This window comes from Saimiri boliviensis, chromosome 2 (assembly GCF_048565385.1).
Source record: "Saimiri boliviensis isolate mSaiBol1 chromosome 2, mSaiBol1.pri, whole genome shotgun sequence".
Lineage (NCBI taxonomy): Eukaryota > Metazoa > Chordata > Mammalia > Primates > Cebidae > Saimiri > Saimiri boliviensis.
Window position 1 is genome coordinate 187110609 of NC_133450.1, and position 25129 is coordinate 187135737.

Genomic DNA, 25129 nt, shown 5'->3' on the forward strand with positions numbered 1-25129 from the left:
TGAAGTCACAGCCAAGCCCACTGAGGACCTTTAGTCCCTCCTTGTCCCACCTTTGAGTAAACATCAAGTTCAGAGATTTCCAAGCCCAAAGATTACCCTAAAATTGAGAATGCATTCTCAACAAATTTTTTAAATTTTATTTCAAGTATCTTTGTTTAAAATGAATATAGCTCTCCATTCAAAATTATAACAAGTACAGATGAACAAGAGGTGATTTAGCAGCTCAGGGAGAAAAGAGCTTGCGGCCTTTTTTTTTTTTTTTTTAAGATGGAGTTTCGCTCTTGTTGCCCAGGCTGGAATGCAATGGCGCATTATTGGCTCACTGCAACCTCCGCCTCCTGGGTTCAAGCGATTCTCCTGTCTCAGCCTCCCAAGTAGCTAGGATTACAGGCATGTGCCACCACATCCGGCTAATTTTTTGTATTTTTAGTAGAGACAGGGTTTCACCATGTTGGCCAGGATGGTCTAGATCTCTTCACCTCGTGATCCACCCGCCTCAGCCTCCTAAAGTGCTGGGATTACAGGCGTGAGCCACAGCGCACAGCCTCGAGCTTGTGGTCTTAACTCAGTATGGGTGAACCGTATGAGGTGGCTACCAAAAAACAAACAGGCTGGGCATGGTGGCTCACGCCTGTAATCCCAGCACTTTGGGAGGCCAAGGCGGGTGGATCGCCTGAGGTCTGGAGTTCAAGACCAGCCTGGTCAACATGGTGAAACCCCATCTCTACTAAATATACAAAAAGTAGCCGGGTGTGGTGGTACACACCTGTAGTCCCAGCTACTCAGGGCGCTGAGGCAGGAGAATCACTTGAACCCGGAAGGCAGAGGTTGCAGTGAACCCAGATTGTGCCATTGCACTCCAGCCTGGGCAACAAAGTGAGACTCTGTCTCAAAAGCAAAAAACAAAACAAAACAAAAAAAAACTGATGTAATCTGAGCCTATGTAGAAAGAAGTTCAGAGTCAGAGGAGGGAGGCTGGCCAGCTCATTTGTACCCTGCACCAGCTCTCCCGGAAAAAACTAATCATAACTGGGCACCACAAACTGAAACCCATTGAGGGTAACATGATCTTAGTGGGTAGAATTGAAAAATGCAGGGGATGAACCCATGAAGGTATGAGTCCTGTAGAGAAGCAGATTTGAAGGATGCAGATGGTGACGTTTGGCAGATGGGCCAATGAGGTCAATGTGGTCCCAAGGACAGAGCTAAGATGAAATGTGAACACTATGGAGGGCAGATTTCTGCTCTAGAACCAAACATAATTGGTTACCAGGGAAGGCAGTGGAGCTTATTAAGCATATGACAGAAATGCTGAGTTGAGGGTGGGGTCACTTCAGTCCTCTTGAGACCCGAGATGCCAGCAAACAGTTAAGCACATTCTGTGTATGCCCAGCACTGAGCCCAAGTGAGCCAGAAGGACAAGATTCATGACTCTAAGGACCCACATAACCCCAAAGTTTTGGCATCAAAAACGAGAACTTTTTTTCAGTTCACAGGTGGGCTCTTGGATGCTTGCCTCTAGAACCTGATGTTGCACGCCCTCTGCTGGTCATCCCTAACATTGCTCTCTCATCCCAAGGACAAAAAATCACTCCTCTGAACCCTTTTGGGGCTGGTCAGCTTAGGTTGACTAACATTCTGAACACGCAGGCAGACGCCGAATATCAGAGTCAGATCCCTGGTAGTGTTCAGTTAGTTCAGTATAGGATCAGAACTGAATCTGAAGATGAGTTCAAGTATTCGTATCAAAACTAGGGCTTGGTAATGTCTAGGAGAAGGGTTTAGGCAGAGGCTGAATTTGGGGAATTGTCTCTACCAGGACAATAACCAGGTTGTGTCTCAGGCTGAAGTCATAGTTGGGACTCAGTGTGGGACCAAAGTCTGGGCCTGGGCGTCAGCATGAAGCATGTATCAGGTGAGACACTCAGAGTCTGATCACAGGAGGAAGGCCATCTGCAGCCAAGGTAATGGGTCAATGTGGCATTCCTACACCCAGGAAAAAGCATCAGGTAATGAGTACCCAGTCACTGGAGAACTCAAGAACAAGCAGGGAGACTGCCCAGGAGAGAGAGATGAGGAACAGTGGACAGAAGGAGGTAGTCACTCTTTTTTTTTTTTTTTTTTTTTTTTTTTTTTTTTTTTTTTTGAGAGGGAGTCTCTAGCCTGTTGCCCAGGCTGTAGTGCAGTGGCACAATCTCAGCTTACTGCAACCTCCACCTCCTGGATTCAAGCAATTCTCCTGCCTCAGCCTCCCAAGTAGCTGAGATTACAAGCATGCACCACCAAGCCTGGCTAATTTTTTTTTTTGTATTTTAGTAGAGATGGGGGTAATCACTAATCTGTAAGACCCTCCCAACTTTAAGGATGGTGACAGGTAGGCCAAGAAGCCCCCTTTTCCTCAGTATTCTAGTATCCCAGTATTCTAGTTGTGGATTCCTATTAAAACCCCCGCTCCTGCTCCCACACACACACTAGTACTACCACATACAAATCATAGGTACAACCGGGGGAGAGAGCGGCCCAAAGGCTAGTTCTGTCATTGCAGAGAGCTGGCAGTTGTGGGGGTAGTCTTCCTTTCCCCCAGGATTCTCTGTTTCTACTGGCAACAGGGCCTGGCAGCCTCCCACACCCAGATCTTAGCAACCATGGGAACCCCTGGCAACCGCTACCATGGTGACAAGACAGGGAACTGAGAACAAGCTGGGGGGCACTTCCTCTGCAGCCTTCGGGATGTGAGCAGGATAGGGGCTCCCTTCTCTATGCAGTCTGGGAGGGAACATGTGCCTCTGTCTAAAACACCTCCTCACTGGCACCCACCCGTACCCCTGCCCACAGATTCCGGTTCCCTCAGGGTGAGGAAATAAGGGACACCTAGGGTTATGACGTCTCCAAGGGGAGGGAGGGCGAGTGGGGGCGTTTGGGACTGGCATGATCGCAGATGTGTGCATACGCTGGCAGACATGGTGTCAGCTTGTCAACAGCCACATACCTCATCCACTCTGTCATGTAGAGACATGCCCCCATAGTCATTTACTCACACATGTACACTGGCCCAAAATCATATACCTACAACATGTAACAGAATTGGGCACACCACCATACAAAAATAACTACACAGATCCACTCTCATAAATCACATTACCAGTACCACACTACAAATAACTCCCAATCAGACGCAGATTTATAGATGCACTCGCAGTCCCAGCATTTGTGAACATGAAAAGTAATGGTTAACTTGGTTAACTCAACCAAGTTAACCATTGGTTGGGTATAAACTACATGCCCAGCTCAAAACTAACTGCACTACCTGCATTACCTTAATTAACCCTCTCAACAACCCCCTGAGGCACTGATTCCCATTTGCAAAGAAGGAGATGAGGTGTGAGTGTGGTCTGTAAGCTCACAGCGTCCATACACTCTAGGACCACACTGTCATGGTCCATGCCACATCGAGCACCACAAACACCTGATGCCCAGGACAATGGGACCGAGGGGAGGAAACTTGGACTAGGCAGACAACAGAGTCCATGCCCTCAACACCTGAAGGCACAGTCCCACACCCTCGAAGGTCCAAGCCTACACTTTAGCATTAGCAGGGGCCAGGTAAAGGCTGGTGACTAAACTCTCTGCCTCCGTGTTGGCACAGGCAAGGCTGGGGGAGGCAAAAAAGACAACTGGAATAGGAAGAAGTAGAGCCACCCACAGCCTGGGCCCCACAAGTCTGGAGGTGGGAGACTGAGAGCCCCCGGATCTGAGGAGCCAGCAGGGGTGCAGTGCCCCTCATCCCACCTCACCCATCTCTGTCACACTAGTCCATCCCTCCTTCCTCCCCTCCCTCTTCCTCATTCCTCCCTACCCCATCTCTGTGTCTCATACTTTACTTGCTCACCCCTTCTTTCCTCATCCCTCACCCTGCCTCCCCACCCCTCCTCAGCCCTTCTTTCCTCTCCCCTCCTTACTCCCACCCTATCTCTCCTCTGCCCCAATCCCCTCCCTTCCCCATCTCCCTCACCCATCTTCCCCTCCTCTCTCCATCCCCCCCTCCCCTCTCTCAACCCCATCTCCCCAAATTCCTCATGCTCCTCTTTCCCCATATTCATCACCCCATCTCTGCTCCTCTCCTGGGCCCAACTCTACCTCATCTCCATCCTCCTCTCACCCCAAGTCCCTTTCTTCCTCCACACCTCATGCCCCTTTACCCTTGGGAGCCCCATAGAGACTCCTGGCATGAAGTCAGGTAGTGAAGAATCTGCCGACCTGACCCCAGGATCCCGGCCCCCTCCCTGCTCTGCTCTTGGCCCAGGTACTCAAGCCGCAGTTTCTTTCAGGGCTTCATGGGTGTCCAAACCCTCTCTCTGGGAAATAGGAAAGAAAGAAGTAAAGGAGTGCTTCTGCCCTGACCCTTCCTTTATCATCAACCCCCTGGCACCCCCCTTCCCTCTTCACCCCCAGATTACCCCCCACCCCCACTCCTTCGAGCACAGATGGGCCTGGGAGACAGTGACGTGGGCGCCAGGCACCATGTCTGCTCGAGCGGCGGCTTCCGCCGGCGACCGCCTCCGCATCCCCGCCTGCTCCCTGCATCGGGGACACTGGGGCTGAGATCTAATGACTTAATGGGGAGTGGGGGAGACTAGAGAGTCTGAGGGTGTTAAGGAAGGGGATCATGGGGAGAGAGATGAAAGATTAAAGGGAAGAGCTAGGATGGGGAGATCAGGGGTGTCGAGAAAGGACCAAGAATGGGACAAGACAGATCATTGGGGGAAGACAGGAGACCCTCGAGGGCCAAGTAGGAAAGGGCTAAAACACAGGCACTCAAGGGGGAAGCAGGATGAGAGACTGATTAGAAAGGGGACTGAAATGGGGACCGCGGAGTCGCTGAGGAGGGGCGCGAGGATGAGGGGCTGTACAGAGGGTGGGCGGGAGAGACTCCTGGAGGCACCGGCCTGCGCGCAGAGCTACCCGCTTCCCTCAGGGGAGAGGTCCGGAGGGATCGGAAACCCGGGTCCGTAGAGTCTGTTAGAGATTCCGTTAGGTCATGTCAGGCCACCGCGGGGTCAGGGTAAGGTAAAGCTAAATGAGGTCAGCTCGAGGTGGCTTCACCGTTGGCTGGAAGGCGAGTAAGGGCTGACCTTTTGGCCCTGGTCCAGGGACTACACCTCCCAGAGTGCACTGTTCTCTCCCCCTGTCCCCCAATTAAGGAAAAAAAGAATGCACGGCCAACTGGTGGGTGCAGTTTTCCTTTAAGGCTGCCTTTGACGTCGCACTGGTTCCAGAAGGTTCTCCTGGGATTCGAGCAGTGGCCAGTACGTCCCACCTTCTCAACTCGGAGATTGGACTAATATAGTTGCCTCGGGCTCGGGTCTGAGTCTCAAGCATGAACCAATAAAATCAAAGGGCGAGTGGGGTTGCCGCCCTCTGTCTTTTTCACCAATGGCACGACGAAATGGCAAAGAGGCGTGGTTGAGTGATCCTAGAGGGCGCCAATCAGATCCACACCAATCCCTGCTTGGAATGTGTGCGCGTGTGGCCGGGTGACAGGGGCGGAGGATGGGCGGTTATCACCAAGCCGCTCGTTGAAAGCTGCCCAATCACAGCAGAGGCTGAGTTGAGTGACGGGCAGAAGGCTCAATGGGCGGCGCGGAGGCGGAGCCGTGGGGGGTGCGGGCTCCCGGTCCCGCTGTCGGCGGCCGGCGGGCAGGCGACTCCTGTCCCGGGTGGAGGCGGCTGAGCCGGAGCCGGGGGAGGGGGCAGCGACTGTCTCACGGACCACGGCAGCGCCCGCAGCTCCTCACCGGTGAGGGCGCCGAGCCAGGACTCGGGGGTCCCGGGAGTGGGCCGTCGCGAAGCCAGGGCTCCTGGTATCGGGGGAGGAGGGGTTGGGACACTGAGGGCCCGTAGGCTCTGCTGCCCTGTGGGTGCTGGGCCCCGGGGTCTGCAGGGTGTTCGGAGTCCGCGACCCGAGCTTGGCTGTCACCCGGGGCAGCCAGCGTCTGAGCCGGGGGAGGGGAGCGGAGGGTCGGGTCGGACCGGATTGGGTTCTGTGGGGCGGAGGCGTCTGTGAGCAGGCCAGCCAGCCAGCGCGGGTGACATCACCGACCACCCTCCCCCGCCCGAGCCCCCTCCCCTCCTCTCCGCGCCGCGCCTTTTGTCCCGGCCGAGCTTCGCTCTGCCCCGCCCAACCGCGAGGGAGGAGACTCCCGTCAGTGACTTCATTGAGTAGGTTCTTGGGGATTGGGGTCGGGTCCTCCCCAGCGAGAGGCGACAGGAGCTCACTGCCTCTCGGGCCCTCACAATCACACCTGTCACAGGTACACACACTGCCACTCACAAACACGCTTGCACTGCCAGCCTCACTGTCACACTGCCATACAGCCGCTCACAGCCAGTCAGACACTGCTGCACCTGAGAGCAGGTGGCCGTGGGTCCTCTCCCTTCACTCTCCACACCTGGGGATCAGGTCCGGCACCTGCTGCGCCAGACAGCCCTTGCTGGGCACGCGCCTCTGAGAGTCCGAGGAGGTGGCTTCCAGAGCTGCAGCACTCCAAGCCGGCTCCGTGGAGCGATCAGAGGTGAGGGGCTTGGCTGGGCATGTTTAAGCGCACAGTGCTCTCCTGCCCACCCCCAGCAGCACCCCCACTACAGGCCCGAGGAGCTTTCCGGAGCTTCCCACACTCCTGGGGAGAAGACTTCTTAGCCAGCTTGATGTTTAAAATTCAGCTGGAGCCCTTAAAACTTCGAGCGTGGACGCTGAATGGGTTTGTAAAGTTTCGGTAAGTCCCTCCGGAGAAGGGCACTCATACCCATACCCAGTCAAACCCTTCACGTGGCCATCCCCTCCATTGCCTTCCTGCTTCCTCCACCTCATCCTCATCCCCTCCATGACATGCAGGAAGCCCCCTCCTGCCTCATTCTCATATCTGAATGAATTGCACCCCTTACCATTCCTCTCCTATCTCAAACCCTTTGGGCATCCATTTTCCACAGACATTTCCTCCAATATTTCAACTCTCTACACATTCCTCCCTTTCAACCCATCATTAACCTGTTTTCCACCTCAGCCATTTCCGTCACTCATCCCCCTCCATCAGTACCTCATTTTCTGTATCAGCCATCTCCCCTCCCTGTACCTCAACAGTCCCCCTCACCATTTTCTCCCCATCTTTCCTTCCTGCCTCTACCTTAACATCCTCCTCATTCTTCTCCATCAAAGGCAGTGCCATGCCATGGGGCTCCTTTGTCATTCCAACACGTGGCCTGTGGGTAGGGGGGAAGGGAAGGAGGGAGGAAAGCAGAAGGAGAAAAAGGAGGCAGATCTGAAAGAGCTTGCCCTGTGTCTGTGGAGGCAAGAGATGTATGGGCCTAGAGCAGCTAGCAGGGGGGTACCAGGGAGGAAGCTGGCTGGGTGTGGAGGTAATGCAGGGACAGCAAAAGGAGGTGGGTGGTTGGTGAGCTGTCCCACTGGCCCTCTGCCTGGAAGCTGCTCTAGTTCTCTGGGGGCACCCTCTTGGTGTGCTAGGGTTCCTTCCCGGTCCCAGGGGAAAGAAGGTGTGGGCTGAGGCAGAAATGGCAGACCACCCCCAGCTCCCTCTCAGATGGGTTTTGCTGCCATTTCTGAAAATGGCTGCCCCCTCCAGGTGCTCTTTCTTCTCTGCCTCCCCCAACCCCCATCTCCCCCACAGACGTGACATGCTGGTGGGGGGCGATGGGGAGTACCCGCCTGTGTGGAGTCTTTTCTTCGTCAGAGAAAGGTGACTCCCAGAACCATGAGTCAACCCAGCCACCTGCAGCAGGCCCTGTGGGGGCAGCAGTGAGGGCCACTGTCCCTGCCCACCTAGGGCCTCAAGTGCCTCCCCCTTACCCGGTTGCAGCCCTCACTCCTGCCAGGATACCCTATACATTTCCCTGCTGTGAAGCAGTCAGAGGCAGAAAAGCAGGCCTCAGCTGGGGCTGCCAGCCTAGGGCATTGCTAGAAAGACTGGTTCTTCTGACCTTGGTGGGGGTTGGCCGGGTCTCAGAATGGTGAGAATGGCTTCTGGCCATTCCTCTAGAGAGCTCTAGCTACAGGAAAGTCCCCCTTCCCCGATATCTACCACAGATACACCGATGGAGGAAGACTGGAATGGAAGAATTCGGGTTGTGCGTTTCTCTTATAACAAATACTCCTGCACCCACCTTAAAAGGGACCGTCAGAGGAATATGGGACTGACGCTGGACCCGATCCTAAACCACAGGGGTGGACTGGGTGGGGGGGGGCTAGGAATGGTGTTAAGGAAATGGTGGTTGGTTAGTGCCCAATTGTATCCTAACCACTGGGGTTTAAAAAGTCCTGTCCCCAGGAAGCTTTTGTTCACTCACAATGGTGCTTAGGCAGCACAACCCTCAAAGTTTTGTGTGTAGACACTGGGAAATGAGTAAAGGGAACTGTTGCCCCGGTTGGGGGAAGGGCAGTATCTCCCCCATCCCCTCACTTCCCCCCACCCCCCTACCCACCCACCCCCCCCCCACCACTAATGAGGGAGTTGGAAACAGCAGTTTCCAAAGGCTGTGAGTCACCCGGTGATCTGAGTCACACGTGAGCCTAGAGCATCATCAGAGGGCGGGGGCAGGGAGGCCTGGGGTCTCCAATGGCAGAGAAGACTCCAGACACCCATTCCCTGACTCAGTCTGGCTGGCCAGGACAGCTGGCAGAAGATCCAGGCCTGTTCCCAGTCCTGGGCCACTGCCCCAGCTGCCCTCAACCTGGCGTCATGCCTGAGGCGTGGCGCAGGAGACCACGATGCTCAGGTGACCTCACCCGTTACACTGACCTTCGCCAGCTCCTGTGCGTGGGTTGCTCAGTCCATGGTGCCACCTCACTCAGCAGGGCCTCTCAGGGGTCCTCAGTCTGGCCCAAGGATCAGGGCCTCAGCCTAGCCCCAAGAAGTGGGCCACAACCTTCAGCTTCCTGCTGGGAAAACCCAGGAGGTGAGGACGGAAGCACAGAATCCTAGAATGTCAGAGCTGGAAGAGATCATCTAGTCCAAATCTTTCATTTTACAGATGGGGGACACAGGCCCACAGAACAGGCATGACCTGCTGAAGGTTACCCAGGGAGTCATTTAGGGATTGCAAGATCATTAGGAACAGGGCTGGGGCAGAAGAGAAGAAGGCATCAAGTCTTGGCCCTGGGTTTCTTTCAGAAACAAGGAGACCAGTGCTGGTCCAGTGGCTGTGATGGGAAAAGATTATTACAAGATTCTTGGGATCCCATCGGGGGCCAATGAGGATGAGATCAAGAAAGCCTATCGGAAGATGGCCTTGAAGTATCACCCAGACAAGAATAAAGAACCCAATGCTGAGGAGAAGTTTAAGGAGATTGCGGAGGCCTATGATGTACTGAGTGACCCCAAGAAACGAGGCCTGTATGACCAGTATGGGGAGGAAGGTAAGAGGGCAGCACTCTAGCCCAATCCTGGACCCCTGTGCTTGGTGGGGGTCCTGGGTGCACCAGTTTTTGTAGCAGGGAACTGGAGGCTGTGGAGGGGGTGAGGGCGGCGAGGGTTTCTAGCACTGCTACCCAGAGGAAATAGGAGCCCACCCACTACCCAGCTTAGCTCACCGTAGTTCTCCCTGCCTCTCTGCCCTTCTCCTTCCTCAGGTTCAGGCCTTAGAGAGGTCTGAAACAACAGCCAGGGGCCTTTCCTGCCCTTCTTTCCTTTCCAGCCTTATTAGTCCTGCCTGAAGTCTCTGCTGCTTCATTGGCTGATGGAGAAGGTTGGAGAGAGGGAGTGTGTGGCTCTCTGAGGACAGAGCATTTACATTCATCAGCATAAAAGTCTGGCCTCTAAACAGCCTGGGAATTAACTACCAGAGCTCTGAGCAGAAATGGTTGTCCCCTTCCCTCCCCCGGCCCTGCCTGCTTCTTGCCAGCAGAACAGAGGTGGAGCTTTGCGTCCCAGAGGAAGTGGCAAGGATCCAAGGGTGGAAAGGGAACCGTGGCTGGCATCTGACCCCCTCCCTGGGGTAGCTGGTGGCCACAGTGTAGGAGGCAGGAAAGGCCCAAATAAAGCCTCTGAGAGGGAGGCCCCTCCCAGCACATCCCACGGCCATGATGTAGCTGCTAATTCTGGGCCTGCCCGTCAGGGCTGCCTGCTACCCGCCAGCCACAGGCACCTGTCAGGCTATATTAAGAGACATTGTCACAGCTGAGGACTCTCCTTCCTAGGAAGAACTGTCCTTCCTCCCCAACAGTATCCACCTTTTTTTCACATTGTCCTCCTCTTCACCCTCCCCATCTATCCTCAAAACTGAATGGGCTAATCATATGTAGATAAGAAGGTTATTTTCTTCCCCTCTGCCTGGCCTTGGGCTCCATGTCCCTCTGTGCACTCTTGTCCTCCCAACTCCCTCTTCCTATTCGCCATGCTGCTGGTTCCTTCCATTCTTCCTGCTTACCTCCCAGACGTGCCAACTCCCAGATTTACCAGATACTAGCTGGAATCCCCCATATTCTCCAAGCTAAGACATTTTTCTCTCTGGCATGGAGGGATGGGAGGGATAGGAGTGGGAAAAGGGGAAGCAGTGCAGACACCATGCCACCATGTGACCTGTCTTGGAATTGCACTCATTTCTCCGTTCAGCCTCACCTTTGTTTAGAAAGAAGGCAGTTGCTGGGAAAGCTCCCCTGAGGTACCTCACCCCTTCTGCCTAAGTGAAGGGGTTGAGACACCAGGTTCTGATGCAGAGCCCCATCCCAGGGGGGCCTCTGAGGATGTGGCATGGCCTTAAGGGTACCTCCATGACCTGGGGAAGGAGAAGCAGCTTTAGAAATGTTGGTTACATTTCTGTCCACCCTGCCCAATCCCCAGTAGCCATCTATTATAAAGCAGTTATATACACAGACTCTGTGTACAGCTCTGGCTAGGGACAAATTGCTCCCAGCTTGAAAAGGGGGTGGGAGTGGGAGAGCAGGAATCCCTATAGAGAGAATTACCTCTTCCCGTCATCGTCGGTCCAGCCTCCCTCCCTCTGTCACCAGCTCTGCCAGGCTGCTTGAATTTGCTTGATAATCAGCCCTTGATAGAAGGAAAGAAGAGATCCTAGGTCTTGGGGGAGGGGTGAAGAGGCAGCTGCCACAAGTCCCTGAACTGTCTGCCACTTGGCCTCTCTAGTGAAATTCAAACCTGCCCTTGTCGTCCCAGGAAATAAGAGGCTAAATTAGGCTCAGATCTTCATGATCAGTTAAAATTCTAGATAAATGGCCTCAAAGAGAACGGTCTCTTTCCTAGTCTGGGCCTCACCCATAGTCTATGTATTCCGGAGCAGTTCTCAGTGTGAACCCTCTTCCCACATCCCCCACTACCGCCAGCACCCCCTCCTCCGCATGAAGGCTGCTCCAGGAATCTGAGTCCCTTAGACAAGACCCTACAGAGAGAGCAGCTAAGGTCACCACCTGCCATGTGCCAGCCCATTCATGCATTTTGGTTGCTCAACATTAGGTGTGGGGTATGGCGTTCACTGTTGTATAACTCCAGGGAGCTCTGTTCCCATTGTAGTCTATGTCTGTACAATGTGTGAATGACACTCCCTAAAGTTGTGTAACACTGAGCAGAGTGTGGGAACAAAGCATTTGAAAACTTTTTCTAGAAAAATAGCTCTTCATCTCCAAGCTAATGAGCTTTCCTGCTTTTTGAGACCTCCTGATTTCCCATTTGAGCAGGAGTCAAGGAAAGAGGAAACATTGTTAGAAACAGAGTGGAAGTGGTCTTCCTCCTGGGTGACTGTTCACTTACCAGCCCCCTCTGTGGTCACATCCTGTCTGATTACCCCTTGTCCTGTATGTCTTTGGAAATAAGCAAAGATTTGGGAACCAGGTATGACTTGTAATGTCATACCAGGCTATTCATTCAAGGCTGTGTGAGACATCTTTGGACCATGAGTATGTTGAAAAGATCACAGGCCTGGAAGTCACAGTCTCTAAGCCCTGTAGTCCTGGCTTTTCCACCTATTGGGTAAGCCAGCCTCTTTGAATCTCCAGTTGTGCATCGTTATTAAATATATAATCAGGAGTGGAAAATAATCTTGCCAGAAGCCTTTCTTACTCTATAAGCCTGGCCCTCTCTGTGGGATTTAAAGGTTGCTTCTCTCTCCAGGCCTGTGAACAGGGAGCTAGCAGGCAGGGGGAAGATACTGGGGTGGGGCCAAGATGAGCCACACTGCTCCTAACTTCTCCTCCCCTCTAGGCCTGAAGACCGGCGGCGGTACATCAGGTGGCTCCAGTGGCTCCTTTCACTACACCTTTCATGGGGACCCCCATGCCACCTTTGCCTCCTTCTTTGGTGGCTCCAACCCCTTCGATATCTTCTTTGCCAGCAGCCGCTCCACTCGGCCCTTCAGTGGCTTTGATCCAGATGACATGGATGTGGATGAAGACGAGGACCCATTTGGCGCCTTTGGCCGTTTTGGCTTCAATGGGCTGAGTAGGGGTCCAAGGCGAGCCCCAGAACCACTGTACCCTCGGCGCAAGGTGCAGGACCCCCCAGTGGTGCACGAGCTGCGGGTGTCCCTGGAGGAGATTTACCATGGCTCGACCAAGCGCATGAAGATCACGAGGCGGCGCCTCAACCCTGATGGGCGAACTGTGCGCACCGAGGACAAGATACTGCACATTGTCATCAAGCGCGGCTGGAAGGAAGGCACCAAGATCACCTTCCCCAAAGAGGGCGACGCCACGCCTGACAACATCCCTGCTGACATTGTCTTTGTGCTCAAAGACAAGCCCCATGCACACTTCCGCCGAGATGGCACCAACGTGCTCTACAGTGCCCTGATCAGCCTTAAGGAGGTGGGGCCTAGTTAGCTGTGTGTGCCTGCTGGGAAGATTCCCTCTCTTCCCGCCAGCTGGCACATTCTTTCCTCACTTCAATCTATTTCCTCCCTTCCCACTCACCTTACCCCACCTTTTCCTCACTTTCTGCTTCATCTTCCCCAGGCGCTGTGTGGCTGCACTGTGAACATTCCCACCATCGACGGCCGAGTGATCCCTTTGCCCTGCAATGATGTCATCAAGCCAGGCACCGTGAAGAGACTCCGTGGGGAGGGCCTTCCCTTCCCCAAAGTGCCCACTCAGCGGGGAGACCTCATTGTTGAGTTCAAAGTTCGCTTCCCAGACAGATTAACACCGCAGACGAGACAGATCCTTAAGCAGCACCTACCCTGTTCCTAGGCTCTGCCCCAGCCAGTCCAGAGCCTACCACAGCAATACCCCCAACACTCGCCCCACTCAATGTGCACCCAGCTTGATGTCCACTGGACACTGGCAACTTTTTCTAAAATGCAAAAAAAAGCCACTGGTTTTCAGGAAAATGTTCCTGTCCCTGACCCCTTTCAGAGCTGGGCTGCCTGGGGGGAGTGGGAGGGAGGTGGGGAAAGCTAGCCCAGGCCAGGGGTCAATGTTCATGTCACTAGCTTTGAATCCAGTTTCCACTGCAGTGGCTGGAAAGTGACCTGAGTGCTACTTGAAGATATGTAGAGATTCCTTATCCATGCCTGTACATAGCATGTCCTCCTCCCCTCTCAGCTTTGCTAATACCAGTCCCCTCCCTTCCCTTTGGCTTCCTGCTGTTGGGGGCAGAAGAGAATAGAAAGGACATTGCTTTCTCAGCCCCACCCCCAGGTCCACAGTGTCCAAGGTTATGACACACATATTCATGTACATGAAGCACTCGCCTAGAGCTGTCTGTGCCTCTCTAGGAGAGAGGAGAGGAGATAAGAAAGGAAGGTCCATAACCTGTGAGCAGGGACTTGAGCACGAGACACTTTTCATCCTGAGCAGGGGGGTGAGCCGGCCTCAGCAGCCTCTGCAACAGCTGCCCTGCCTATACCCACAGAGCTGGAGGTTCTATCCTCCCTGCTGCTCTCAGGAGTGTACAAGGGTGGAAGGCAGGGAATAGGGCCTGAGGTATTAAGGCTAAGAGGTGGGGGGCAGGGCCCATCTCCCAGCCTTCATCAGGAAGGGAAAGAGCTTTGGGGTCAGGTGGCAGCTATTCCCCACCAAGAGATTCAGGGTCACAGGTTTCTCCCCATACCTCTGAACTCAGGGCCTAGCCACCCCCAAACTTCCAAATCCCACTTTTGTGATATGTGAAGCTACTTATTTCTTACCCTTAGAGGCTATGTGGGGAATTCCCAGCCCTTTTATGCCTGTGTGACCCCACCCCATTCCCACAGTTGTATAAAGGTCATAGTGAAGGAGCTTCGGGGAGACTGCTTTGGCCAGATCCTGGGGTGGGGTCTTTAGGTTTTCTCACTTTGACAAGCCCCTGAATGTTTTTATAGTAGTTTTTTTGTATTTTTTTGTAATGACAGTATTATGTAAAAAATAAAGTATTTTAAAAATATGGCATCTGAGCAGAAGCGACATACCTGGGATGGGGGTGGGTGACCAGGGCCACTGTCAACCTCCCTCCTGGGCCCTGGTCATCTTTGAGAAGCCCAAGCAGGCCCTCAGTATAAGCTGAAGCTGATCCCTTCCTGTAAGCCTCCTGGGGCTTCTAAAACATAATATTCCGAACACAGCACAGACAGAAAGTACCACTCAGCTATTAGAAAAAAAACATCTATTTGGGAAGAAAAAATAGATCGGCTAGCTAGTGTGAAAACAAATAGATTTTCTCTTCTTGTCTAAATTTTATCTGAGTCAGATAAATTTTCCTTCTAGGAGAGGACGGAGGACTTTTTTTTTTTTTTTTTTTTTTTTTTTTTAAGACAGAGTCTTCTCTGTCACCCAGGCTGGAGTGCAGTGATGCGATCTTCGTTCACTGCAGCCTCTGTTTCCTGGGTTCAAGCAATTCTCCTGCCTCAGCCTCCTGAATAGCTGGGATTACAAGCATGTACCACCACACCTGGCTCATTTTTGTATTTTTGGTAGAGACGGGGTTTCACCATGCTGGCCAGGCTGGTCTCGAATTCTTGACCTCAAGTGATCTGCCTGCCTTGGCATCCCAAAGTGCTGGGATTACAAGCGTGAGCCACTGCTCCTGACAAGGATGAAGGACTTTCTGGCTGACTAGAAGAGACACATCCCCAAACACAGAGCCTGGACATTGGAGAGGGTAGCCAAAGGTACCTGGTCTCCTTGGCCCATGTTGGTGGGGTCTGGCAGTGGACACAGGCTCCCTGGGAAGCATTAAACACAGCTGCAAATCCTCAAATCTCACAGTTATGTGGGGATGTCTGTTCTGGCCTCTGACCTGCCTGTGTCTGCTGTGACATCTCTGGCCCTCAGGACCTGAGTGGTAGCTGCATGAGGGGGTACTTGTCCCTTTCCTAAGATCTGGGTAGGAAGAAGCCCTATAGTTGCAGAAATACCCATCTGCAGGTTCTGCGTGGTCCTGTATGTCCTCCTGGGCTGACTTTCCTCTGAGCATGAAGCCCACATCTTCTCCAGAATCCGGCCAGTGACAGTCATGCCCTCCTGAGTGCCAGTGTCCCCAGTACTATATCCAGACAGACGACACTAACTGGCTTTTTTCCCAGAACAAAGACACTGAAGAAAAGCTCCTCATCCTTTCACCTGAGGTACTTCTGTACCTTCTTCAAAAGGAGGAAATGTACAGAAACCAGGGGGTCTTGCTCACAATGGTATGTAATGCCCTGGCCTGGGCAGGGAGACACCCCCACCCTAATCTCCTACTCAATGCTCTCCTCCTTTTGGATTCCTAAGGCAGCCTCTCTCTTGACTTGTGGCTAAATTCTTGTCCAGGATCTTTCCTGAGGCCGGAAGATTTGGGATTCTGGTCCACTGGACCAGACTGCTCACTCTGGCCTCTATGTAGACACACAAGACCTGGGAAATTACCATGCCCTGCTGAGCACACTCTGGGGTTAAGGTTTTTCTTTTTTTTTTGAGATGGAGTTTCACTCTTGTCACCCAGGCTGGAGTACAATGGCACAATCTCAGCTCACTGCAATCTCCATCTCCCAGGTTCAAGCATTTTCCCACCTCAGCCTCCTGAGTAGCTGGGATTACTGGCATGCACCATCACACCTGGCTAATTTTTGTATTTTTTAGTTAGTAGAGACAGGTTTTCACCATGTTGGGCAGGCTGGTCTCGAACTCCTGATCTCAGGTAATCCGACTGCCTCAGCCTCCCAAAGTGCTGGGATTATAGGTGTGAGCCACCATGCCCAGCTGGGGAGAGGATTTTGAGAGCCTAGAAGTGAGGCATCTGAGACAAAACACATTTCAGTGGGAAAGTCCTCAGGCTGACTGCAACCTTACTGCAATTTGAACCTTACCCTTCTTAGAGGCTATGTGAGGGATTTATGCTATTGTAATGCCTGTGTAACCACCCCTAGAGACACGCAGGCCTGCCTGCATGCACAGAGTTGTAGAAAAGTCAAGATAGTAAAAGAGCTGTAGGAGAGATTGGTTCAATTTGGTTCTGAGGGAGTGGGGTCTTTATTGGGTTTTCTTACATTGATAAGCCCCTGAATGCTTTTATAGTAGAGGAGTGTGTGTGTGTGTGTTTAATTTTGTAATGACAGTACTAAAATAATCATTTGCTTATCTTGTATGACAGTAATATACTCCTTAAGGTTTGGCCATCCTGGATCTTGGGCAACCAGCATTCTTGGTTGGGGAGCTCTTAAAGTCACTGGAGCCCCTTTACTACTCAGATAGGCATTTACCTCCTGGACATCTTCCCACTGTGGCTTAAGGAGCTGAAGTCTCCTTGGACTTCCTACCTCTCTGACCTCTTTGGCTCTTAAAGAAATACCTAATCTCCAATATCCTTTCCCTAAAGAAAAAACTCCAAGAAGATGCTATGCTCTGTGGTGAGCCCCTTCTGCCTCCAGGCACTGCTCCTCTATGGCCAGAGTCTGTTGGGACACAGTCCGTTTTCATCTGTTGGGTATGTCCTGCCATTGTCTGACTTGTAGTGACTCTGGACTGCCTCTCTTGGCCCCCAAATAGTCTCACTCTGACATGACTTGTCCATGGAGAGGGTAAGAGAAGCTAAAAAGTTTGTCTGCTCTCTTCATTGAACTCAGGGTCCTTTCGACTTCCTTGCTCACAGTTGAGGAGGCAGGGAAAGGACTCTCCAGAGTGCGGGCTGAATTTTCTGTGATAAGCTTATCTCCTGATCTACCTGTTTCTTTCAAGGAGCTAAGCAACCTCAATTTAGCCATCACTGAAACTTGGGTGGCTGAGGGGTAAAGGTGGACTTGGGAAAGGAGCCATGATTGGGTCTCTATCACCTTAAGTTTTATGGATTGAGAGACTTTAAGAGGTAAGCCCTATCTCTGCCACACTCAAAACCATACCACCTGGGCTTCTAGTGCCCGTAGCACCTGCATCAAGAAAGGAAAGCTTCCAAGAGGTATTTAGGCAGTTTTCCTGCACCAAGGGTGCCAAATTTCCAGTTTTCAAATAGGACTTCCCAGAGGGATCAATGTATCATTGTCAGCAAGCCATGAACAATACACATCTATAGGCCTTCTGCTCAAGTGAACTTTCAGGGTGTTTTCCAGTTGCTTCCACTTTCTCTCTTGAACACATTTACAAGTCATTTCCTGACCCACTCTGCATCGGCACCAAAAGCTCTTGGATCCTGTAGGCCAGGACCCACCAGTGCTACATGAGGCTCTTTCAAAAGTGGTGCTCTAGTTGGTTCCAAATATTGTTGGTTATAGGAAATTCTCTAGGAAGAATGGAAAACGGCACATAAGTCCCAGGAGGCCAGGCTGTACTGAACAAAGTTGGGAGCTAGAAGACAAAATGATTCCTAAGATCTTTGAATTACAGAGAGTAAAAGCTAGAAGTTTTCAACAAATGTTGAGCTTCAATTGGAGTGAGAGACTACACCTCATTCTGGATCCTAGGAAAGGATACCCCAGAACCCTTAATCTGGGGTGAAGAAGAAAATAATAGCAGGAATGAAGATTGAAGGTGGACCCAAGGTAGGTGCTGGGATAAAACAGAGCTTGGGGCTGGGGGAGAGCGGGGAAACTTTAGCCTGTATATAAACTGAAAAGTGAAAGTGGGCATTAGATATTCTATTGACTAAAACAAAGAGAGACTCCAGTGCAAGATAATCACCAGAAACCAGGACAATAGCCACCAGGGCCTCACTGTGCAGAGGTGAGACTAGGAGAGATGGTTCAATCCCCCAAGATACTGGAATTTGGAAGCTGCTCAGGATGTGCAGCTGCTCCAGTTTGTCTTTTGTGTTCCACAGTGGTTGGGAGCCTATGTTGTCCTGTATGTCAGCAAGTGACTCTAAAATAGTTCCAGAAAAATATATGTATATATCCCTCCAACAAAGACTGGGAGACTCATTGGGTGCAATCATTTAATGAAACCTCTGTCCAGTCTTTGGCTAAGCTAGCCAAGCAGACACTTCAGTGGCCACACACAACAAAAAAAATACAGAATTTACAGAATTAGTTCAGTAGAGTCACTACACAAGCAAACAACAACAATGACAAATAGCAACAACAAAGCTTAGAGGGAGGGGAGAATCTGATTTCTAGAAATGCCACATTATATTATTCTAAATGCCTAGTTTTCAATAACCATAAGACATGCAAAGAAAAAAGAAAATGGCCTATATACACACATGAGGGGGGAAAAAGAAGCAATCAACAAAAAGTGACCCTGCGGAAGCCCAAATATTAGATTTACTAAAAAGAAAATGTCAGCTTTGAAAAAAACATTTTTTTTTTTTTCCAAAGAGAGGCAGGGTCTCACTATGTTGCCTAAGATGGTCTCAAACTTCTGGCTTCAAGCAATCCTCCCGCCTCAGGCTCCCAAAGTGCTAGGATTACAGGTGTGAGTCACTGTGCCCAGCTAAATCTACTATTTAAAATATGTTTTTTTAAAAAAAGAACAGAGAAAAATTATGTCTAGGCCAAGCACAGTGGCTTACTCTAAATCCTAGTGTTTTGGGAGGCTGAAGCTGGCGAATTGCTTGAGGCTAGGATTTCAAGACCAGCCTGGGCAACATGGCAAGAGCCCATCTCTACAAATAAAATGAAATAATCAGCAGGGAATGGTAGTACCTGCCTGTGGTCCCAGCTACACAGGAGCCTAAGGTGGGAAGACGGCTTGAGCCCAGGAGGTTGAGGCTGCAATGAGCCATATTCATACCACTGTGCTCTGGCCTAGATGACAAAGTGAGAACCTGTCACCAAAAGAAAAAGACTAAAAAATTTAAGAGAAGTGTGGCGCCGGGCGCGGTGGCTCAAGCCTGTAATCCCAGCACTTTGGGAGGCCGAGGCGGGTGGATCACGAGGTCGAGAGATCGAGACCATCCTGGTCAACATGGTGAAACCCCGTCTCTACTAAAAGTGCAAAAAATTAGCTGGGCATGGTGGCACGTGCCTGTAATCCCAGCTACTCAGGAGGCTGAGGCAGGAGAATTGCCTGACCCCAGGAGGCGGAGGTTGCGGTGAGCCGAGATCGCGCCATTGCACTCCAGCCTGGGTAACAAGGGCGAAACTCCGTCTCAAAAAAAAAAAAAAAAAAAAAAAAAAGAACTGTGGAAATAATGGCTCACTCAATAGAACTTATCAATAAGGAGGGATAAATTGCTTTTTAAAATAACCAAATAGAAACCTTGAGGTTGAAAAGTATAACAAGTGAAGTAAAAAATTTGATAGGAGTTCAAAAGCAGAGTTGAGAAGGCAGAACAAAAATCAGTGAACTTGTAGGTAGGTCAACTGAGATTATCCAATTTCATAAACAGAAAGAAAAAAGAAGGAAAAAAATGAACAAAGTCTATAAACCTGTGGAACACCCTCAAGTATAAGAACATAAAAATAAATAACAAAAGCCTGGCTGGGTGTGGTGGCTCATGCCTGTAATCCCAGCACTTTGAGAGGCTGAGGCGGGTAGATCATGAGGTCAAGAGATCAAGACTATCCTGACCAATATGATGAAACCCTGTCTCTACTAAAAATACAAAAATTAGTTGGGCATGGTGGCACATACCTGTAGTTCCAGTTACTTGGGAGGCTGAGGCAGGAGAATCATCTGAACCTGGAAGGCAGAGGTTGCAGTGAGCTGAGATCGTGCCATTACACTCCAGCCTGGCAACAGAGCAAGACTTCATCTAAAAAAAAAAAAAAAAAAAAAAAAAAAAAAAGGCTGAGAAAGAGAGGAGAAAGAGGAGGCATAAATATTTAAAGAAATAATGTTTGAAAACTTCCCAAATTAGATTAATCTACACACCCAAAAAGCTCAATGAGCTCCAAGCAGGAGAAACAGCAAGCGATCAATACCTAGATACAACATAATCAAACTGTCAAAGACAAAGACAAAAAGAACATCTTGATAGAGGCAAAAGAAAAATGACTCATCACATACAAGGGATCATCAATAAGATTAACAGCTGATTTGTCATTGGGAGCCATGGAGAAGGCAGCGGCTGGGTGTATACTCAAAGTGCAAGAGAAAAAAGTATATGCCCAGCAAAACTATGTATCAAAATGGAGAGTTGGGGGAAAGAGTATGGAAAAAAAGCACTGCCGCAGGAAGGCTGAGACTATGGCTGAGAAGGTGTCAGTAGATAACATGGAGAAGGAAGCCCTTGCAGCAGCTGAGGAACTGGCCACTCAGAAGTGTAAACCAAGACTGCACAAATTCTGGGAGCTGCACCTGAAGCATACTGAAGCTTGAAAATTAAATCACCAAGAAGTTGTGGGGGATAATGAAAGACTTAAAAATTACCTGCAAACTGGGAAGCTAATAAGCCTCATTTCAAAGGGAATTGCAGGAAGGAGAGAAAAAAATGTTCAGAGAGAAAAAGAGGAAAAACTTCAATCTGGGATTTTTACATTATGCTGCTTCCCAGTTGCACCAGTATCATTGGTTGACCAAGCAGATCAAACCTGGCACAGAACTATATTAAAAACTAACAGAAAAATATGGAGAGGGGTTCTACACAACACCCAGCAGCCTTCTTCATGGAACATATATGCCTTCCACAGAGAAAACTGACAGGACAGAAAAGCAAACTGAAAAATGAGACGAATATAGCTTGGAGACGCCCTTATGATGATGACAATGCAGATACCAACTACTAAACATTTAAAGAATTAACACCAATTCTTCCTTTTTTTTTTTTTTTTTTTGAGACAGAGTCACCCAAGCTGGAGTGCAATGGTGCTATCTCAGCTCACTGCAATTTCCACCTCCCAGGTGCAAGCAATTCTCCTGCCTCAGCCTCCCATGTAGCTGGGATTACAGGCACATGCTACCATGCCCAGCTAATTTTTGTATTTTTTGTAGAGACAGGTTTCACCATGTTGGCCAGGCTGGTCTCGAACTCTTGACCTCAGGTGATCTGCCTATCTCAGCCTCCCAAAGTGCTGGGATTACAGGTATGAGCCACTGTGCCCAGCCTCCTTCTTAAACTCTTCCCAAAAAATGAAGCAGAGAAAAACTTTCTAACTAATTATATGAGGTCAGCATTACCCTGATACCAAAGCCAGATAAAGACATCACTGGAAAAGAAAGTAACAGACCAATATCCTTTATAAATAGATGAAAAAAACCCTCAACAAAATATTAGCAGGTTGAACTCAACAGCAAATTAAAATGATCATTCACCATAACCAAGTGGAATTTATTCCAAGAATGCTGGGGTGATTAAACAAAAGAAAATCAATCCATGTAATATATCATATTGATAGAATAAAGGAGAAAAACCAAATGATCATTTCAGTTGACACAGAAAATGTATATAACAAAATCCAACCTTTTAATGATAAAAATTAAGAAAATAGGAATAAAGAGACCATTTCCCAACATGATATAAAGTATTTATGAGAAAGCCACAGCTAGTAGAATATCAAAGATGAAACAGTGGAAGTTTTCCCCCTAAAATCAGGAACAAGAAAAGGATGTCCTGCTATTCAATATTATAATGGAAGTTCTAGCCAGAGCTATTCAACGAGAACAAGTAATAGAAGGCATCAGCTGAGAATGGTGGCTCATGCCTGTCATCTCAGCACTTAAAGCCAGGAGTTCAAAACTAGCTTGGGCAATCTTTTCCTGAGGGAAAGTTTGGAACTTGTTAGAGATTGGTTAAGTGGTTGTGATCAAAATGTTCACAGAGATACAGACAGTAAGGCCAGGCACGGTGGCTCACACCTGTAATCTCAGCACTTTGGGTGGCCGAGACAGGCGGATCACGAGGTCAGGAGTTGAAGACCAGACTGGCCAACATGGTGAAACTCCATGTCTACTAAAAAACACAAAAATTAGCTGGGCATGGTGGCTCTTGCTTGTAATCTCAGCTACATGGGAGGCTGAGGTAGGAGAATTGCTTGAACCAGGACCTGGGAGGCAGAGGTTGCAGTGAGTGGAGAGCACACCACTGCACTCCAGCCTGGGCTACAGAGCGAGACTCCATCTCAAAAAAGAAAAGAAAATAAATATAGACAGTAAAGCCCACACTGACAATGTCTAAGATACAAATTAAGAACTTATTAGGAACTGTACCAAACCTTGTTAGTAGCAGCAAAGCACCGGCTGCATTGCATCCATGCTCTAGAATTCTGCAGGAGGCCAAACTTAAGAGTAATAACCTGGGAAATCTGGTGAAAGAAATTTCTAAGCAGCAAATCCTTCAAGAAGTGGCATGGCTGCTTTTCACAGTTCTTAACAATCAGTTCCAGCAGGAAAAGAATAACCTACGAACCTAAAATATCTGAGACAGGTCTCAAACAATTTAGAAAATTCATTTTGCCAAGGTTAAGGACACACCCATGACAGTCTCAGGAGGTCCTGATGACATGTGCCCAAGGTGGCTGGGGTACAGCTTGCCTTTATACATTTTAGGGAGACATGAGACATAAATTAATACATGTAAGATGTACATTGATTCAATCAGGAAAAGTGAGACAACTCAAAGGAGCGAAGGTGGGGGTGGGCTTCCAGGTTGTAGGTAGATAAGAGATAAAAGGTTGCATTCTTTTGAGTCCTTGATCAGCCTTTCACTGACACACAATTTAGTCAAACCCAGGCATGGTGGCTAATGCCTATAATCCCAGCACTTTGGGAGACTGAGGTGGGTGGATCACCCTAGGTTAGAAGTTTGAGACAGGCCTGGTCAACATAGCAAAACCCGTCTCTACTAAATATACAAAAATTAGCCAGGCATGATGACACGCACCTGTAGTCCCAGCTACAGAGGAGGCTGAGGCAGGAGAATCACTTGAACCTGGGAGGCAAAGGTTGCAGTGAGCTGAGATTATACCACTGCACTCCAGCCTGGGTTATAGAGTAAGACTTCAACTCAAAAAAAAAAAAGAAAAAAAAAAAATCTAGTCTGTCTCAGTGAATCAGCATTTTTACATAAGTAACAGGGCAGAGGAAGCAATCAGATATGCAACTGTCTCAGGTGAACAAAGAGATGACTTTCTGTCCCACATCTGTGAAAATAAGCTATCAGTTTACATTGCCAGGGTGAAATTCAACAGAACCGTTTTAGGGTAAACATCTTGGGGTCCACAAGAAATTTCCTTGTGGACAAATTGTGAAGGAGGGTTTTGTTTTGTTTTTTTAATCTTTGCAGCTGTCTTATTCAAAAATAAAATGGGAGGCAGGTTTGCCTGACATAGTTCCCAGCTTGACTTTCCCCTTGGCTTAGTGATTTTGGAATTCGAGATTTATTTTCCTTTCAGATTTCCCCTGTTTTCTTTTTAAATTTTTTCAGAAAGAGCATTTTAGAAGAAAATGGGTCTCCAGTCTCAGGTTTTTTTTTTTTTTTTTTTGAGACGGAGTTTCGCTCTTGTTACCCAGGCTGGAGTGCAATGGCGCGATCTCAGCTCACCGCAACCTCCGCCTCCTGGGTTCGGGCAATTCTCCTGCCTCAGCCTCCTGAGTAGCTGGGATTACAGGCACGCGCCACCACGCCCAGCTAGTTTTTTGTATTTTTAGTAGAGACGGGGTTTCACCATGTTGACCAGGATGGTCTCGATCTCTCGACCTCGTGATCCACCCGCCTCGGCCTCCCAAAGTGCTGGGATTACAGGCTTGAGCCACCGCGCCCGGCTTCAGTCTCAGGTTTTTCTAATCTCTCATAGCTCGGATAATTTATTCTAGACAGGCAGGTCTCACATTATTAGAAAAGCTCATTTTTAGCAGATTATAAAGTTATCATGTTCTATGAAGAGAAAATAGGGAAAGAAAGAGAGAAAGAAAACAAAAACAAATGAAAAGATACAGCCATTTTTCCCTGAAGTCCATACAACAGTAGGCAGGCATTATTTTGAATACTTTGAAATAATTCTGAAGTATTTTAAAATAATTCAATTCAATATTCTGACATAATTCTGAAATATTTGCCAGTATTTCAAATTTTCACATTGAATTGAAATATCAATCTTTTGAAATAATTCAAAACATTATTTTGAATACCTGTAGCCAAGAAAAAAATTTAGAATTTAGTCCAAACTAGAAAATAATAAAAATTGAAAAACATTAGGCAAGACTAGAATCTAATAGCAGGTGCACTATAGTTCACATTGAAGCATAATTTTCTCTCTCCAGTCCCCATTTTCACTAAAAACAAATCATAGGACAAATTTATGTATGAAATAAGTGTTAGTCTTATTATACTTGAGTATTTGCATGAAGTCAGTAAGAATAATTATATGCCGGCCAGGTGCAGTGGCTCACACCTGTAATCCCAGAACTTTGGAAGACTGAAACAGGTGGCTCACTTGAGGCCAGAAGCCTGGGCAACATGGAGAAACCCCATCTCTACTAAAAATAAAAAACTAGCCAGACGTGGTGGTACACTCTGTAGTCCAACTATTTAGAAGGCTGAGGCACAAGAATCACTTGAATCTTGGAAGCAGAGATTGCAGTGAACCCAGATCATGCCACTGTACTCCAGTCTGGGCAACAGAGCAAGATTCGTCAATAAAAAGAAAACATTATTTGCCATATAGGCGCTTTTTTAAACTGGCTTTACTGGAACTTTATTCCATAAGGAATTTCAGATTAGACTTCAATGCCTGGAGCCTAGCCTGTGCCTGCAGATACCTGTATTAATTGGGTGAATTCCCAAGATAATCTGGGGATCCTGGGCCTATCAGAAAGTGACTCTTTTTTTTTTTTGAGATGAAGTCT

At 49.2% G+C, this 25129-nt stretch overlaps 1 protein-coding gene and 1 long non-coding RNA gene across 2 annotated transcripts in view; one reads left to right on the forward strand and one right to left on the reverse strand.

Moving 5' to 3' along the window:
- Window positions 1-2229: 2229 nt before the first annotated feature.
- Window positions 2230-25129, reverse strand: part of LOC104650210 (uncharacterized) — a 40857-nt gene continuing 17957 nt past the window's right edge. Inside the window, exons 4-7 of the long non-coding RNA XR_012516631.1 lie at window positions 10976-20099; window positions 10629-10785; window positions 8811-8947; window positions 2230-7257 (exon numbers count right to left, since the gene is read on the reverse strand). This is a non-coding gene — a long non-coding RNA (uncharacterized LOC104650210). The remainder of the gene's footprint in view (window positions 7258-8810; window positions 8948-10628; window positions 10786-10975; window positions 20100-25129) is intronic.
- DNAJB5 (DnaJ heat shock protein family (Hsp40) member B5) lies at window positions 6592-14381 on the forward strand. The gene is made up of 4 exons (XM_010331707.3): window positions 6592-6773; window positions 9183-9427; window positions 12225-12826; window positions 12974-14381. The coding sequence occupies exons 1-4, from the start codon at window positions 6592-6594 to the stop codon at window positions 13205-13207; spliced, it is 1263 nt and encodes a 420-aa protein (XP_010330009.2). The 3' UTR covers window positions 13208-14381.

Excerpts from the sequence above, each read along its gene's own strand:
- DNAJB5 (XM_010331707.3), top strand. The coding sequence starts at position 6,592 with ATGTTTAAGCGCACAGTGCTCTCCTGCCCACCCCCAGCAGCACCCCCA. Across the intron at positions 6,774-9,182 it reads AATGGGTTTGTAAAGTTTCG|AAACAAGGAGACCAGTGCTG; the intron begins GTAAGTCCCTCC and ends GGTTTCTTTCAG. Across the intron at positions 12,827-12,973 it reads CCCTGATCAGCCTTAAGGAG|GCGCTGTGTGGCTGCACTGT; the intron begins GTGGGGCCTAGT and ends CATCTTCCCCAG.